Source organism: Pantherophis guttatus, chromosome 6, assembly GCF_059756535.1.
Source record: "Pantherophis guttatus breed Tessera chromosome 6, ASM5975653v1, whole genome shotgun sequence".
NCBI classification, from domain to species: Eukaryota; Metazoa; Chordata; class Lepidosauria; order Squamata; family Colubridae; genus Pantherophis; species Pantherophis guttatus.
Window position 1 is genome coordinate 85,851,198 of NC_142068.1, and position 15,465 is coordinate 85,866,662.

At 42.8% G+C, this 15,465-nt stretch overlaps 1 protein-coding gene across 1 annotated transcript; it reads right to left on the reverse strand.

Moving 5' to 3' along the window:
• Positions 1–8,173: 8,173 nt before the first annotated feature.
• On the reverse strand, positions 8,174–14,088 carry LOC117660360 (mannose-binding protein-like). Its single transcript, XM_060694992.2, has 5 exons — positions 13,837–14,088; positions 13,289–13,490; positions 12,472–12,579; positions 10,708–10,791; positions 8,174–8,806 (listed from the first exon to the last, which is right to left on the reverse strand). The coding sequence occupies exons 2-5, from the start codon at positions 13,479–13,481 to the stop codon at positions 8,430–8,432; spliced, it is 762 nt and encodes a 253-aa protein (XP_060550975.2). The 5' UTR covers positions 13,482–13,490; positions 13,837–14,088; the 3' UTR covers positions 8,174–8,429.
• Positions 14,089–15,465: the final 1,377 nt, after the last annotated feature.

Consider the following 15,465-nt stretch of genomic DNA (forward strand, 5'->3'; position numbering starts at 1 on the left):
ACCGACCTGCCTGCAGTGTTTTAGTGTAAACTTTCATCCAGTTGATTTATTACAAAACAACTGCCAGTTACCAGATCAGATTAATTTGCATAGGGCTGAATGCCATAACTCTTTGGAATAGACTGACTGACTGACTGACTGACTGATTGAACGATCAGACTTATAAACCACTTCAGTCCAACTTCAAAAATTTTAGCAAACGGTTCTCTGCAGTGGTGAAATCCACATTTTTTTTTACTACCAGTTCTGTGGGCGTGGCTTGGTGGGCGTGGCTTGGTAGGCATGGCAGGGGAAGGATAGTGCAAAATCTCCATTCCCACCCCACTCCAGGGGAAGGATATTGCAAAATCTCCATTCCCACCCCATTCTGGGGCCAGCCAGAGATGGTATTTGCTGGTTCTCTGAACTGCTCAAAATTTCCACTACCGGTTCTCCATAACCTGTCATCACCTGTTAGATTTCACCCCTGGTTCTCTGCCCAGTTGCTGGGTAGGCGTGGCCATGGTGGGCATGGCCTAGTTGACTTCCTGTACAACAATGTGTGCGTGTGCGGAGGGGGGAGTTTTTGCCCTCCCCAGGTTCCAGAGGCTTCCCTCGAGACTTCGGGAGGGCAAAAATGGCCTCCCCAGGCTCCAGAGGCCCTCTGGAGGCCAGAAACGTGCCCATTTCTGGCCTTCCTGAACTTCTGGTAGGCCCGTTTTTCATCCTCCCCAACCCTCTGCATGTGCCCTGCACTTACCTGCATCCACAACAGGCTGCCTGGGGACTCCTGGGAGGAGTGGGGCAGGGTGGGTGGGGCCAGCATGGAATGGGATTTGGGGGTTCTCTGAACTGCCAGAATCTTAGCTGGAGGTTCTCCTGAAACTGCGAACCCCGAGCAGCCCACCCCTTGTCACAGTTAACATCCACGGTCAAACTTTTTGATGGAAGCTCCAGGGATAAGGAAGCTGTGAGAAAGCAGAGCGGAATACACATCAAAGCAGCAGATATTTTTTTCTGAGCTCTTCTTTAAAGAATCCCAGTTTATTTTAGTGACCTTTTCACTGTCGATGAGTTTTTACCTGTTTGTTTTTATCATTTTTCCTCTCAGAAATAGTTTATCCACTCCTCTTGGCCTTCTCAAAGATTAGTTGAATGAATTATTAACTCTGAATTATAATTGTTTTCATATTTCCGACAAAACATTCGTTCTTGTACAAAGATTTTTTTCTTTTCTTTTCTGGATTTGTTATGCCCTCATGCTTTCATTTCATTTCATTTGTTCTTAGTAGCAATTCATTGCCAAAACATGATTCCATCCAGAGTACAATCCATTCACAGTTGCAAATACATACAGAATAAATAGTTGACTAGAATCTTTGACTAAAGCCTCAAAAATTTCAAAATCTTTGAAGCTGGTGAAAACTGGTGGCAGAGGGATATAGTGGTCAGCGGTTCTCTTGTTTACAATTATTAGAAGAGTTTTAAGTAGAGAAAAGAATTTTTGGTTTTGAACATCGTAAAACTGAGTTTGAAATAGAATTGTGTAGAAATGATGAACGTGTTACTGCTGGGGTATACACACTTTAATTGAAATTTGTAACAGAAGTGAAAGAATATATGATAAAATGGACTTCTAGAGAGGCTCTAGAAGCGGGGGACAGGAAAAAAGTCACTTCCTGTCCTACCGGGAGTTGAGAAATGGGCTGTTTCAGGCCTCCAGAAGGCCTCCGAGGGGGTGGGGAAGGCTGTTTTCGCACTCCCAAGATGCATAGAGAGGATCTGAAGCCAGGTATGAAAGAAAAACAGGCCTACCGGGCAATCACGTGCCAGGGACAGGGTAGAGGGGGTTGCGTGCGCATGTGCACGGTGGGGCACATAGAATTATGGGTGTGGGCACGCGTGCGTGGAAACCTTCCCCCCCCTCCTGGCACACGATGGCAAAAAGGTTAGCCATCACTGGTATAGAATGTATAAAAGCACTTCAAACATTACACTGATAATCTGAACAACACAAAGGGACATTTTGTTATATTTAGTGAAACTGTAAAAAAAAAGTAGAAAATTCTGAATTTTCAGAGGATTTTAAAGATTAATATACAATTGAGTTCAAAAGTCTTCTCCTTGGGATTGGTGGACAAACAGTTGGGAAAAAAAATCACAGCACTTTGTTTTTGTATGTGATAGTTGCAGTGAGATTATTGTATATATACAAAGATGGAAAGACTCAGCAATATCCAGAATGGAAGAATGGATGGCGAAGATAATGGAACTTGCTGAGATGGCCAAAGTAACTTCTTTGATCAGAGGAAAAAAAAATAATATTGATGATTATTGATGATTAGAAATCCCTTAAATTGGAGAAAACTAGGAGTATGTCCAGTGGATCAAGCTGATGGCCTGAGCACCTAACGGCACGTGAATCACACAACTAAAAATCTAAACAAGGAAGGCAAGGGAGAATACGACCTTCTGACAGTGTTCATCTGAGCAAGAGTGTAGTCTTAAACATCAGTAGTTTGAAAACAGCAGAAGTTCATCCTTGGTAAGTGCTTGTATTATTGCTATTTTATTTTAGAATGTCTGACCCGGCTCCCAAACACAACAAGCAGCCCAGGCTCCGCCTCTGTTTCTTTCTCTCTGACAGCTCCATTCCCTCTTTCCCCTCGGAGCTCTCAGGCTGCTTTGATGACTTCCACGCTGCCTCCTCATCTGATTCAGTTGCTGGAGGAGCCGGCAGCCGACAAGCCACAAAAGTCTGGTTCAGTTCAGTGCAACACTTGTTTTTCAGCCGTTTTTCGTGGTTCTCTTTTTAAGTTTGGATACTCTCCTATTTGTAAGCAGATTGCTAGTTTACATGGGCAGATTGGTTGTCTAGAGTCTTTAGTTTGTGCTATTCAGGCTGAAATTAGGTGGCCAACCCAGCCAGTGTGTTCTATTGAGTTGCACTGCTATCAGCCTCCTTCTTCCACAAACACCCCCCTGGAAAAGGACAGTGTGGATCTGGGCAGTGTCAGAGCTGTGGACCATAAACATGAAACTTTTGGTGTGTCCCTGCACAATAGGAATAAGGCCTTTCCTGAATTTAATAGGGATACTGTGGTGGCAGGTCCAACTGTTGGTGAGGAAAATGGTTACTTGGCTGAATAGGGGATTGTGGGCCATAAGGAAGAACTTGTCCTGAGGAGAATCCGGAAGCGGCGTGGCGGTACTGGCTGGGAAAAATATTGGCTCTGACGAGCTCGGCAAAATCCAGCCAGACGAACCATCACTGGGGGGTCTTCGGACCAAAGCTGTCCTGTAGGGACAGCAAAGAAAGAGAGGCAGCTTGGTGTCTAAAGAAGGACAGGCAAGTCCCTTGGATAGCCCGAGAACCTCTCTCCGAGCCGGTGATAGGGGCAGCGATCAGAGTGAATTGCCATGAAGCTGGAGTCTCTGGAGCAAGTGATATGCAGGAGGGAAGATTTGGACAGAGTGCTGGTGTTGGGTGAGTGATTGGCTAACCCACAGACAATAAAAAGAAAATTCTAAATATTTTCAACTACTAAACAATTACTAAAATTACCCCGGCATGGAAATTGCGGCTAAATAGCGGTGGGGGGAGTTGGTTGATGGAAAGAGAAAGTGAGAATGACAAGCGCACCATAGAAGAACCCAAATAAAGAATTAAAAGTGATTGACAAATGGAAATGTAAATCTGGAACTTGGATTCAATTTGGATTGGATTATAAACTGATTGGTGATATATAAAGGTGAAAGAAGATGTGAAAACTGGATTTTTTCTCTTTTATAACTTGGTAAACACGGAGGTGGATTACAAATAAAATGGCAATTTGTTAATTAGACGAGTGGAACTGTGGATTATAGAGAGACATCTGCAGGAAAAGGAAGAGCATGACATGGAATTGTTTTACTTTTAAGACCTTGAACTTTAAAAAAAAGATAACTGGCGAGAACTAAGGAGGATACGTTTTGCCTACAAGAGGATAGACTTTGATGATTATAAAAGAAGGACCTTAATGCGATTTAAAACTGGAATAACTCAACCCGGAAAGAATAAAATGGAACAGGAACTTAATGAACTGATAAAGACGATGTGTTTGGAAATAAAAGAAATGATTATAAATTTGCATGGAAAATCAAAATCTGAGGAGGCAAAGACAGAGTTAGAATGCACTGAGGATGAAAAGGAAATGACTAATGAGAAACAAGAAAGAGAGATGGATAATGAAGAAGACAAAGACAAAGAGACTGACTATGGAAAATTAAACAATTGTAATATTAAATATGGACAAAAAGAAAAGAAACAAAGAAGAAAAAGAGGGTGAAACAAGGAAAATACAAAAAACTTAAATGATTACACTGAGATTAACAGTGGAAAGATAAGAAAGAGGGAAAAGAGATGGAAAATAATAAGAAATAAAGGACAAAATAAAAGATTTTATGATTTTAAAATACAAAATAAGCATACTAGGATTAACAATGAAAAGGCACAAAAATGAAAGAGAAAGGAGAAACAATGGGAAATATAGGGCAGAATAGGAGAGTGCAGAATTTTAAAATACAAAAGAAAGGAAGAAAAAGGGAAAACAAAAGGCAAAGAAGGAAAAGGGTGGAGGAGAAGGAAAAATATTAAAAATATAAATGATTACACTGGGATTTACAGTGGAAATATAAGAAAGAGGGAAAAGAGATGGAAAATAATGGGAAATAAAGGGCAAAGTTTTCACGATTTTAAGATACAAAATATTAATAATGAAAAGATAGGAAAAAGGAAAAGAAAAGTAGAAACAAAGAGAAAATTGTAATAAATGTCACATGCTCAATAATATTGGAGGTTTATAGAATGATAAGTTTTAACAATATGAATAAATCAGTTGAGGGAAATGTAATATTTGGAATATTCCAAACTATATATTTGAAACATAATTAAAAAGAGAAAAGAAGACAAATTAAGAATATTTTAAGAACTAATTGGATTGGGTAAAATGAGAAAGGATTAAGATGCGTTTATAAATATATATTTGAATAAGTGGAAATATATTGTTAAAATGTTTTGAGAAATATATTTAATGATTGAAATTGAATGTAAAACTGAATGAAATTGAAAGGATAAAAATGATTTAAATGTTATACTTGCAAGAAGTAAAGTAGAAAAAATATATTGGTAAAAGTAAAAAAGACAAGAGATTAGAAAAGTGTTTGAGTAAAGATTTGAAGGAAAAAAGAGAACAAAATGAAATATATTGTTAATAATTAAAAAGATAAGGGATCGGGGCTGCCTGAACTCCACAATGGAAAACATTAAATTGAAAATGAGAGATATGAAGGAATTGGAGGGGAGCAGGAAGGAGAGAGAGGGATGGAAGAGTAAGCAGGAAGGAAGGGAAGGGAAAGCAGAGGAGGAGAGAAGGTAAGACAGGGGAAGAGAGGAGGAGAAGGAGAAGGGAAGGGGAAGTAGAGAAAAGAAGAAAAAGGTGGGGAAAGAAAGTTGGAAGGAGAAGAGGAAGAGGCTAGGTTTGAGGAGAAAGATTGCTGTACAATAAAAAAAGAAGAAGTGGAAGAAAGGCAGCTCTGAACAAACAAATATAAATATATTAGGAAAGAGAATGAATTGTTAAAGAATAAAAGAGGACAAATAAGTACAACTAGCCAAGTTAGAATTTAGGGATAAATGAAGAAGGTGTTTATATATGCAAGAATAGAAATACTGAGGTATATTTTAAAAAAAAAGGAAAAGGGGGAAGACGATATTGACAAAAATTGTAATTGAGTAAAATGTATTTGAATTTGACTAATTGCATAAGATAAGAAACGACCAACACTGTTCAAAAAAAGAAAAAAGAAAAGAAAAGAAAAGAAAAGAAAAGAAAGATGTGGGTGAAAGTGGGAGAGGAGAAAAGGAAAAAACCAATAAAACTTGTATAAAAAAAAAAAAAGGAAAAACTTGTCCTGAGTAGGGGAAGGTCTGAATCAGGCATTAAAAATCAGCCATGTGTGGTGAGTAAGGTATCTAAAAAGAGAAGCAACCTTCTGGTTGGTGGTTCAGTTGCCAGAGGTGCCAATTTAAGAAAGGATATGGAAGTTTTGAAAGTGCTCAGGTCAGGGGTGGGCTGCTGGGGGTTCACAGGGGTTTGGGAAAACCTCTAGCTAAGACTCTGTGCAGTTCGGAGAACCCCCAAATCCCACTACTGGCTGGCCCCGCTCACCCTACCCCGCCCCTCACAGGAATCCCCATGCAGCCTATTTTGGATGCAGGTAAGTGCAGGGCACATGCAAAGGCTTGGGGAGGGCGAAAAACAGGTCTACCAGAAGTTTGGGAAGGCCAGAAATGGGCCTGTTTCCAGCCTCCAGGGGGCCTCCAGAGCTTGGGTAGGCCATTTTCAGCCTCCCGGAGTCTCAAGGAAAGCCTCCGGAGCTTGGGGAGGGCAAAATTGCCCACACCCCCACCATGGTGCAGGAGGCCGACCACCATGGCCATGCCCACCCAGCAACCGGGCAGAGAACTCCTTGCTAAAATTTTTGAAACCAACCCCTGGCTCAGGTGTCTCCCTTGGTGCTACTGCCAGCAGAGAGAGAGAGAAAAAAAAGGGTGCTTTCTTAAGATGTTCAAGAATTCTAGTAAGGACTCTGGTCAGTGGTGAAATCCAATTTTTTTTACTACCGGTTCTGTGGGCGTGGCTTGGTGGGCATGGTTTGGCTTGGTGGGCATGGCATGGGAAGGATACTGCAAAATCTCCATTCCCACCTACTCCAGGGGAAGGATACTGCACATTCTCCATTCCCACACCATTCCAGGGAAAATCTCCATTCCCACCCAACTCGGGGGTCAGCCAGAGGTGGTATTTGCCGGTTCTCCAAACTATTCAAAATTTCCGCTATCGGTTCTCCGAAATGCTTAAAATTTCCACTACCGGTTCTCGAGAACCTGTCAGAACCTGCTGGATTTCACCCCTGATTCTGATGTTGTGCCTCCTGGCACTAATGACCTGTCCCAACAAGATGTACTTTCTGTGCAGAACGTTTTCCAGAGTTTGGGACAGAAACAAAGCAGGGTAGGCTATAGTCTTACTTTTTCAGAGATTTTACCTGCATATAAGCACTATATACGCAGTGGCTCAGTGGCTTAGACGCTGAACTTGTCGATCGAAAGGTTCAAATCCCTAGTGCCATTTAACAGGGTGAGCTCCCATTACTTGTCCCAGCTTCTGCCAACCTAGCAGTTCGAAAGCACGTAAAAAATGCAAGTAGAAAAATAGGATCCACCTTTGCTGGGAAGGTAACAGCGTGCTGTGCACCTTTGGCATTTAGTCATGCCGGTCACATGGTCACAGAGATGTCTTCGAACAGTGCTGGCTCTTCGGCTTTGAAATGGAGATGAGCACCGCCCCCTAGAGTAGGGAACAACTAGCACATATGTGCGAGGGGAACCTTTACTTTTACTTTTACCAGATAGAAACAATGGATGGAAATTAATCAAGGAGAGAAGCAACCTGGAATTAAGGAGAACTTCTAAACAATGAAAACAGTTAAGCAGTGGAACAGCTTGCCTCCAGAAGTTGTGGGTGCTCCATCACTGGAGGCTTTTAAGAAGAGACTGGATAGCAATTTGTCTGGAATGGAATCGGGTCTCCTGCTCGAGCAGGCAGTTGGACTATAACAGGGGTCCCAACCTGTGGGCTATAGCTCACTACAGGGCCATGGTCTATTCGAAACCAGGCCATGTGAGTGGTGGGTGGCTTGTACCCTGCTCACGTGAGGGGTGCCCATTGGCACTTTCAGCTCCATTCATGCCCACAGCGGGTGGTTGTACACGCTACTCGCATGAAGCTGTGTGCACACGAGCACATACGTGTGACTGTTCCTCACAAAAACCATCACCTCTTGGGGAAGGCTGGACTAGAAAACCTATGAGGCCCCTTCCAACTCTGTTTATTCCATGTTCTATTTCTCAGAAATTTGGAGGCCTTTTGCTTGATCTGAAGCTTGATCTCAACGGAACAACTGAGATGAACTTCAGATTTAAGGAGAGGACTGTTGATTCCACAATTTGCGCTTTCTATCATTCTGCTCAACACCTTTTCCTAAGAGTTATGAAACTTTGGAATGACACTTTTAAAAAATATAATAATGATAATAATAAAATACTGTGAGACAAAACATGCATGGAGAAAAACAGACAGTACCTCTATAATGTTCTTTTTTTTCTAGTGTAATTTTACATTTTCAGCCTGGAAAGCAAAATCAACACACTTATGCAGTTACTTTGTCCTCTCCTAGAACATGGACTGGCATCTATAGCAAGCCACAAAGATGTCAAAGATGTGTCAGGGTGTCATGGCATTAAGAGCACCAATGATGGCATGATGATGGCATGACATCAATTGAGCCCCTTGTCTTCTTCTTCCATGGAGGCCCCTGGGAATACAAACTGCAACATTCTAGACACATCAAAATTCACAGACGATTAATGTTTGGTGGTCACAGTTGATGTCATTCCATTGGGTGTCTGGGAGGAGTATCACACAGTCTTCCCCATTCTTAAAGTTATTAGGCTCTGAGCTTTTCCACTTGGTGTAGCTCACCGCCTGTCCGTTCAAATACACGAACTTGCCTTCCGTCTGGAGGTCACTTATACCAAGGTATATGTGCTTGCCGTTCCTCTTGGCTATTGCCGCCAAGGCCGTGTTCTCAGCTACGTTCCTGGCAACCGCCAGAGCTCCACCGGCGTTACTGCAGAGAGCTTTCCCGTTCGCAAAATTGTCACTCTGACCAGTTGAAACGAATGTTTTCCCTCCGACGGTGGTCACCCCCTGCATTGCGAAGACTAAGCAGAAATAAATCATCCATGAAAACAGCTTCTGGCCAATGAATGAACATCACTCAAGGCAAGCATTGAAGGCGCACAGTGACAGATCTCCTTCCAGTTTAGCTTAGGAAATTAGCTGGCAACCATATCAAAATGATTTGTCATGGCTTCTTCACTGTGGTTTATTCCCTAGCGAAGCCTGTTCTCCCTGCAAGGACTAATCAGGGCCACCAGCTCACCTTTTCCAATCCAGTAACTTGATCTAGCCCAATGCAAAGCAGAGTTTTGTCCAGAAATCATTAGGGTTTAGCTGTGGATAGATATTCCCTATAGCATTCTTAATTTTTGTAGCTTTTCTGCCTTACTTATAGAACCTTTGTTAGTTTAATTTATTTTCCTCTCTGGAAATTGTCTATATGTGTATTCTTTGCCCATTGATTATATACCCTGCAGGCTTCTTATTTATCTGTAGCCAGATTTAAATCTCTTGAATGCTCTTCAAGGAGTTTTTGGAAATTCAGAAGCAGAGGGGGAAATATCTACGTGGTTTGAAAAATTGGTAAAGATCAATATCTAATCAATATCAATATCAATATTTAAAAGAATGGACAGTGTCTTCTTCTTGTTTTTCGTTGGGGTTTATTTTGAGATCAGCTAATAACAATGAATATTGCCACCTCACTGGAGAGATAACATTTACATGAATTTATTTATAACTATATCTCCATGGAGGGAAGTAAAAAGTGTGGTATCCTAAGGTTCTGTCTTAGACCAGGGGTGAAATGCTACCAGCTTGGACCAGTTCACCCGAACTGGTAGTAAAAAATGCTACCAGTTCAGCAGAACTGGTAGTAAATAAATGCTTAAAAAAGTAAAAAAAAAAGTTCCAATGATCACCGGCACAGCTGATTGTCACACAGCTGACTGTCGGAACTTTTCTTTTTACTTTTTAAGCAGTTTTTACTACTGGTTTGCCGGAACCGGTAGTAAAAAATGCTTTAAAAAGTAAAAAAAAAAGTTCCAACAATCAACTGTGCGACCATCAACTGTGCCGTGCGATTTATATTGGCTAGAAATCAGGAAATCCTGCTTTCTAGCTAATCTAAATCGCGCGGCACAGCCGTTTACCCCCCGTCGCTGTTCTACTTACCTTTGCAGACTCAGAAAAGGCTTCTTAGCGCTTGCAGTGTACATGTGTGCAAAGCGAACCGGTAGCAGACTTCAGAGCATTTCACCCCTGTCTTAGACCCAGTATTCTTCAACAATTTCAGAAATGATTTAGATGAGGGAATCGAAGGGAAACTCATCAAATGTGCAATGACACCAAACTGGTGGGAATACCAACACTCCAGAAAAAAGGCTCAAGAGCCAGAATCATTTTAACAGATCTGAAGTATCAGTACTGCTTTATAAAGCCTTAATAAGACCACACTTGGAATACTACATCCAGTTTTGATCACCATATTATAAAAAAAATGTAGAGACTCTGGAAAGAGTGCAGAAAAGAGCAACAAAGAGGATTAGAGGGCTGGAGGCTAAACATTTGAAGAACATTTGCAGGAATTGGGTATGGCTAGTCTAGTGATTGCATTGGCTTTTTTTTGGCTGCTGCAGCACACTGTGTCAACTCTGAAGCTGGTCTGACTGATGCAATCTTGGAAGCTTCAGTGTTGCCACACTGCTGACTCATATTTCTGTGATTGGCCGCTAGGACTCCAAGATCCCTCATGCAGTTACTACTATTGAGCCAAGTACCTTTTCATTTGGTTTTCTTGCCTAAATGCAGATACTTTCCTCACCACTGAATGGAAGGGAATGAGTTGGCCACACTGCTCATTGTTACTTTCTCTGCCCTCCTCCAAATACTGCACACAAACACAAACCAACAAGCTAACCCCCAAACCCATATTCTTTCTTACTTTTTTTGCTTTTGCTAACTTCAGCTTGTAATGTCTGGATCGTCTTTTCCAAAGCAGCAACTTGCCTTTGAACTGTATCAACAGCTACAGAGAAAAATAGAGACAAGGAAACCTAATTAAACACCAACACTTCCATTTATTGTCATCCCTTCATTTGTGCTCTTCAAGGAAACTCCGCCGATGACCCGAGACTCTGGAGAACATCAAACTTCATCATACAATTATGCAAGAAGTCCAGGAGATACAACGTTGAATGGTTAACCTTCTTATTTCGGCCACTCCCAGTCCCCCCACACATTTTATTTGTCTAATGTGGTGGGTATCCAACCTTGGTGAGTTTAAGACTTCTGGACTTCAGCTCCCAGAATTCCCCATTCCCCATGTTGGCTGGGGAACCCTGCGAGTTAAAGTCCACCAATCTTAAACTTGCCAAGATTGGACAGTCATGGTCTGTTATATCTAGACCAGAAAAATCTTTATTGTACTGTGAAGACCAAGGTCCAAAAGAAAATAAATAACCCACTGAGAAACAGCTTGTGGCAAATGAAGCCACTATAACAGTGATGGCAAACCATTTCAGCACCGAGTGCCAAACGGGAACACACATGCATGTGCATGCATATGTGCACACCGGAGCACCGGAAACCCCAAGACCAGCTAGCTAGCGCACACATGATTGTTTTTTGGCTGTTTTCCAGTTGTTTTCTGGGCCATTTTGAGGCTGAAAAACAATCTCAAAATGGTCCGGAAAAGGCCTGGAAAGTTTTTGGCTGTTTTCAGGCCATTTACTGGCACTCCAGTGCCCACGAAGACCGGGTAGCATGTCAGAAACCAGAAGACCAGCTGATAACGTCACATGTGCCCACAGAGAGGGCTCTGTGTGCCACCTGTGGCCAGCGTGCCATAGGTTCACCATCACGGCCCTATAATGATAGCTCAATGCAAATCCTGAATGCAGGTATTAACAGATCAAGCATTAACTAGTGTTCATATTGAGATACTAGTTTATTTTATAAATGCAAGACTTTTATTTACTTTTTTTGTTCGCCAGGGGATAGATGTATAAATATAAAGAAGGGCTGCTTTTTTTTTCTTTTGATTTGATTTATATGCCACCCTTCTCCGTAGACTCAGGGCGGCTTACAATGCATTAAGCAATAGCCTTCATACTTTTGTATATTTTATACAAAGTCAGCTTATTGCCCCCACAGTCTGGGTCCTCATTTTACCTACTTCAAAAGGATGGAAGGCTGAGTCAACCTTGAGCCTGGTGAGATTTGAACTTGCAGTAATTGCAGGCAGCTGATGTTAATAACAGCACTGTTAATAACAGTGCTTTAGTCTGCTGCGCCACCATGCTTAAAAAACATATTGCCATTAAAATAAGTGTTTAGGTCAAATAAGAATATTTAGATAAAAATAAAGAATAAATACTAGTTTGGGACGAGCCCAATCCCTATAAGTTATCAATTATGAAATTGTTTCCAGTTTGATGGAGGTAACCAGAGTCACACTTGAATCAGGAATCCAAGAACTTTGTTGACTTAAAATGATCAAGAGGTTTGCATTTGTTCTGCCAGGATTTGAGACAAGGAATTCCTTCCTGCTAGAAGTTATATGGGGCTAGCAAAGCGAGAAAGGCAGAACTGTTGCTATTGATGGACATTGCAAAATAACCCGTGTTTGAGCTCTTCTTGGAAATATCAGAAACTCCCCTTCCTTCTCATGCAGGCAAAGCTCGCCATCAAAAAAAAACTTTCTTACCTGACATTTCTCCCTTTTGTCCTTTCTGGCCTTGGGCTCCTGTGCTCCCCTTCGGTCCTGCAGGACCAGCCTTCCCGGGGACTCCTTGTTGTCCCTTCACTTGGAGGCCTGGGGTTTGAGACAAAGCAGCATCTCTTGGACTCCATTTTCCCAAAATAGCCATCTCCTTCCCCAACCCCCACTCAACAGCTATCCATCAGACCTCTCCAACTCAAAAGGATGTCTGCCGATGACATGATGTTTTGCTAGGCTGAAGGATCAGTTCAGAGGGTATTCAGCCAGTTTGGACCAGTTCGGGGAACTGGTAGCGGAGATCCACCCACCTGCCCCAGCTCTATGCTGTCCTATTTAGGCATGTTTCCAAAGCCGGGTGGATGCGCGGAAGGCACGTGAGCGAGCAAAGCGCATGCGCGGAAGGCCGGGTGCATGCGTGGATGGCACACGTGAAGCGAGCGTGTGCGCATGGGGTGAACCAGTGGTATAAGTAAGTGAAACACACCCCTGGATCAGTTGCATGAAAACAGAAACAATTTCCAGATAGCTAAAATAAGCAACTTTATTCTAGAATTTTCCCCAGACTCTTGCCTTCCCCTGGGAATGACCAGATGGACCAACTTCATAGATCTTGGGGGGGGGGAGGTCTAGTTTATGCTGCTTGCTGCTATGGAAGACTCTAAGCTAGATCTTCACTCAACCCCTCCTTCCAGCCTAGCTGGAAGTTTTCCAACAGAGAAAACAGAGAGAGAGAGAGAGAAAGAGAGAGAGAGAGAGAGAGAGAGAGAGAGAGAGAGAGAGAGAGAGATTTCAGAAATTATACCGGTGTCTCCTTTCTCTCCTTTGGCGCCATCCCTTCCATCTCTCCCTGGTAAACCAGCGACTCCTGGGTTTCCACAAGCCAACACTGTGCAGGAATTTGTATCCCAACCCTTTGTCTCCGGAGCAGCAGCCAATGCCAACGATGCTCCTAAGAAGAGCAGCAGCAAAGTGTTGAAAGGTTGGAGGAAAAACATGGTTGGTACCTTGGATCGAGAACAAAATTAAGGAGAGATTATTTGGGGTTAATGTAGTTTTATTCAACATTTAGAGTGAATAGACCAAAATAGATTGCGTGAGATATCTGGATGATGTTCAAAGCTACATATTCATCATCAACAACATTGTCCAAGTAGAGATGACATATGAGAAATAAGTAAATTAACCAAGTAGCAACATTATTGAGTTATTTAAATGGTCATTCAACCTCAGTTCTCCAGAACTTAGATTCAAGCTTCTCAGAAGGCAGAGATAGAAGTAGAAATTGCAAAAGATTTGCTTTAAAATTTACAAAGCAGAGTCTGAGCTGAACATGAAATCAGTGTTGCTTACCAGAGTGTTCCTTGGTCAGCTAAAGCAGTTCCTTCACCCTGGAAAGAGATGAAGATTGATCCAGAAGGAGTAGAATCTCTTCTCTTCTCAACAGCAAGAAGAAAAGAAAAAAAACCAGAAAGAGAAAAACGCGTGCAGATGTGCGTTTTCCTTTATCTCTGCTGTTGCTCAAGATATTGGATTGCAAAACTTAACTTTGCTAGTTCTGTTTACCGGCATGCCTGCAGTGTCTTAGTGTAAACTTTCACCCAGTTGATTTTTTACAAAACCACTGTCAGTTACCAGATCAGATTAATTTGCATAGGGCTGAATTCCATAACTCTTTGGAATAGACTGATTGACTGACTGACTGATCGATCAATCAGACTTATAAACCACTTCAGTCCAACTTCAAAAGTTTTAGCAAGCGGTTCTCTGCAGTGGTGAAATCCACATTTTTTTACTACCAGTTCTGTGGGCGTGGCTTGGTGGGTGTGGCAGGGGAAGGATACTGCAAAACCTCAATTCCCACCCCACTCCAGGGGAAGGATACTGCAAAATCCCCATTCCTTCCCCACTCCTGGGGGAAGGATATTGCAAAATCCCCATTCCCACCCCACTCTGGGGCAAGCCAGAGGTGGTATTTGCCAGTTCTCTGAACTGCTCAAAATTGCCGCTACTGGTTCTCAAGAACCTGTCAGAACTTGCTGGATTCCACCCCTGGTTCTCTGCCCAGTTGCTGGGTGGGCATGGCCATGGTGGGCATGGCCTAGTTGGCTTCCTGTACCACAGTGTTTGTGTGTGGGGGGGTGTTTTTGCCCTCCCCAGGCTCCAGAGGCTTCCCTTGAGACTTCAGGAAGGCAAAAATGGCCTCCCCAGGCTCCAGAGGCCCTCTGGAGGCCGGAAATGTGCTCATTTCTGCCTTCCTGAACTTCTGGTAGGCCCGTTTTTCGTCCTCCCCAACCCTCTGCAGATGCCCTGCACTTACCTGCATCCACAACCAGCTGCGTGGGGACTCCTGGGAGGAGTGGGTCAGGGTGGGTGGGGCCAGCCTGGAATGGGATTTGGGTAAGGTGACCAGATTTTAACATTGGTAAAGAGGGACATTGTGGGCGTGGCTTATTTTGTGGGCGTGGCTAGCTGGTCATGTGACTGGGTGGGCGTGGCTAGCTGGTCATGTGACCGGGTGGCCATGGCTATGTCTATAGGGTAAGGTGAACAGATTTTAACATTGGTAAGAAGGACACCATTGTGGGCGTGGCTTATTGTGTGGGCGTGGCTTGGAGGCCATGTGACTGGGTGGGCGTGGCTACCTGGTCATGTGACCGGGTGGCCATGGCTATGTGTATAGGGACTACTCAGAGGGCTGAAAAGTCATTTCTGACAGGTCCTCACCTTTTGACTGGTCCTCACACTTATGACCATCCTCACATTTATGCCCGTGCAGCATTCTTAATAACCATGTCACTCATTTCACAACTGCTTCTTTTCAACAAGGTGACAAGATAGGGCAAAAATGTAAAATGTGAGGACAGTCGTAAGTTCGAGGACTGGTCAAAAGTGTGAGGACCAGTCAAAAATAACTTTTTCAGCCCTCTGAGTAGTCCATATGCACAAAAGGACTAACCAGAGAGCTGAAAAAAGTCATTT

Bases quoted from the DNA above. Each gene is read 5' to 3' on its own strand.
- LOC117660360 (XM_060694992.2), bottom strand. From the start codon at position 13,481: ATGTTTTTCCTCCAACCTTTCAACACTTTGCTGCTGCTCTTCTTAGGA. The intron at 10,792-12,471 runs GTAAGAAAGTTT...TTTTCTCTGTAG, and splicing joins ACAAAAGGGAGAAATGTCAG to CTGTTGATACAGTTCAAAGG. The intron at 8,807-10,707 runs GTAAGAAAGAAT...ATTTCTGCTTAG, and splicing joins AGTTAGCAAAAGCAAAAAAA to TCTTCGCAATGCAGGGGGTG.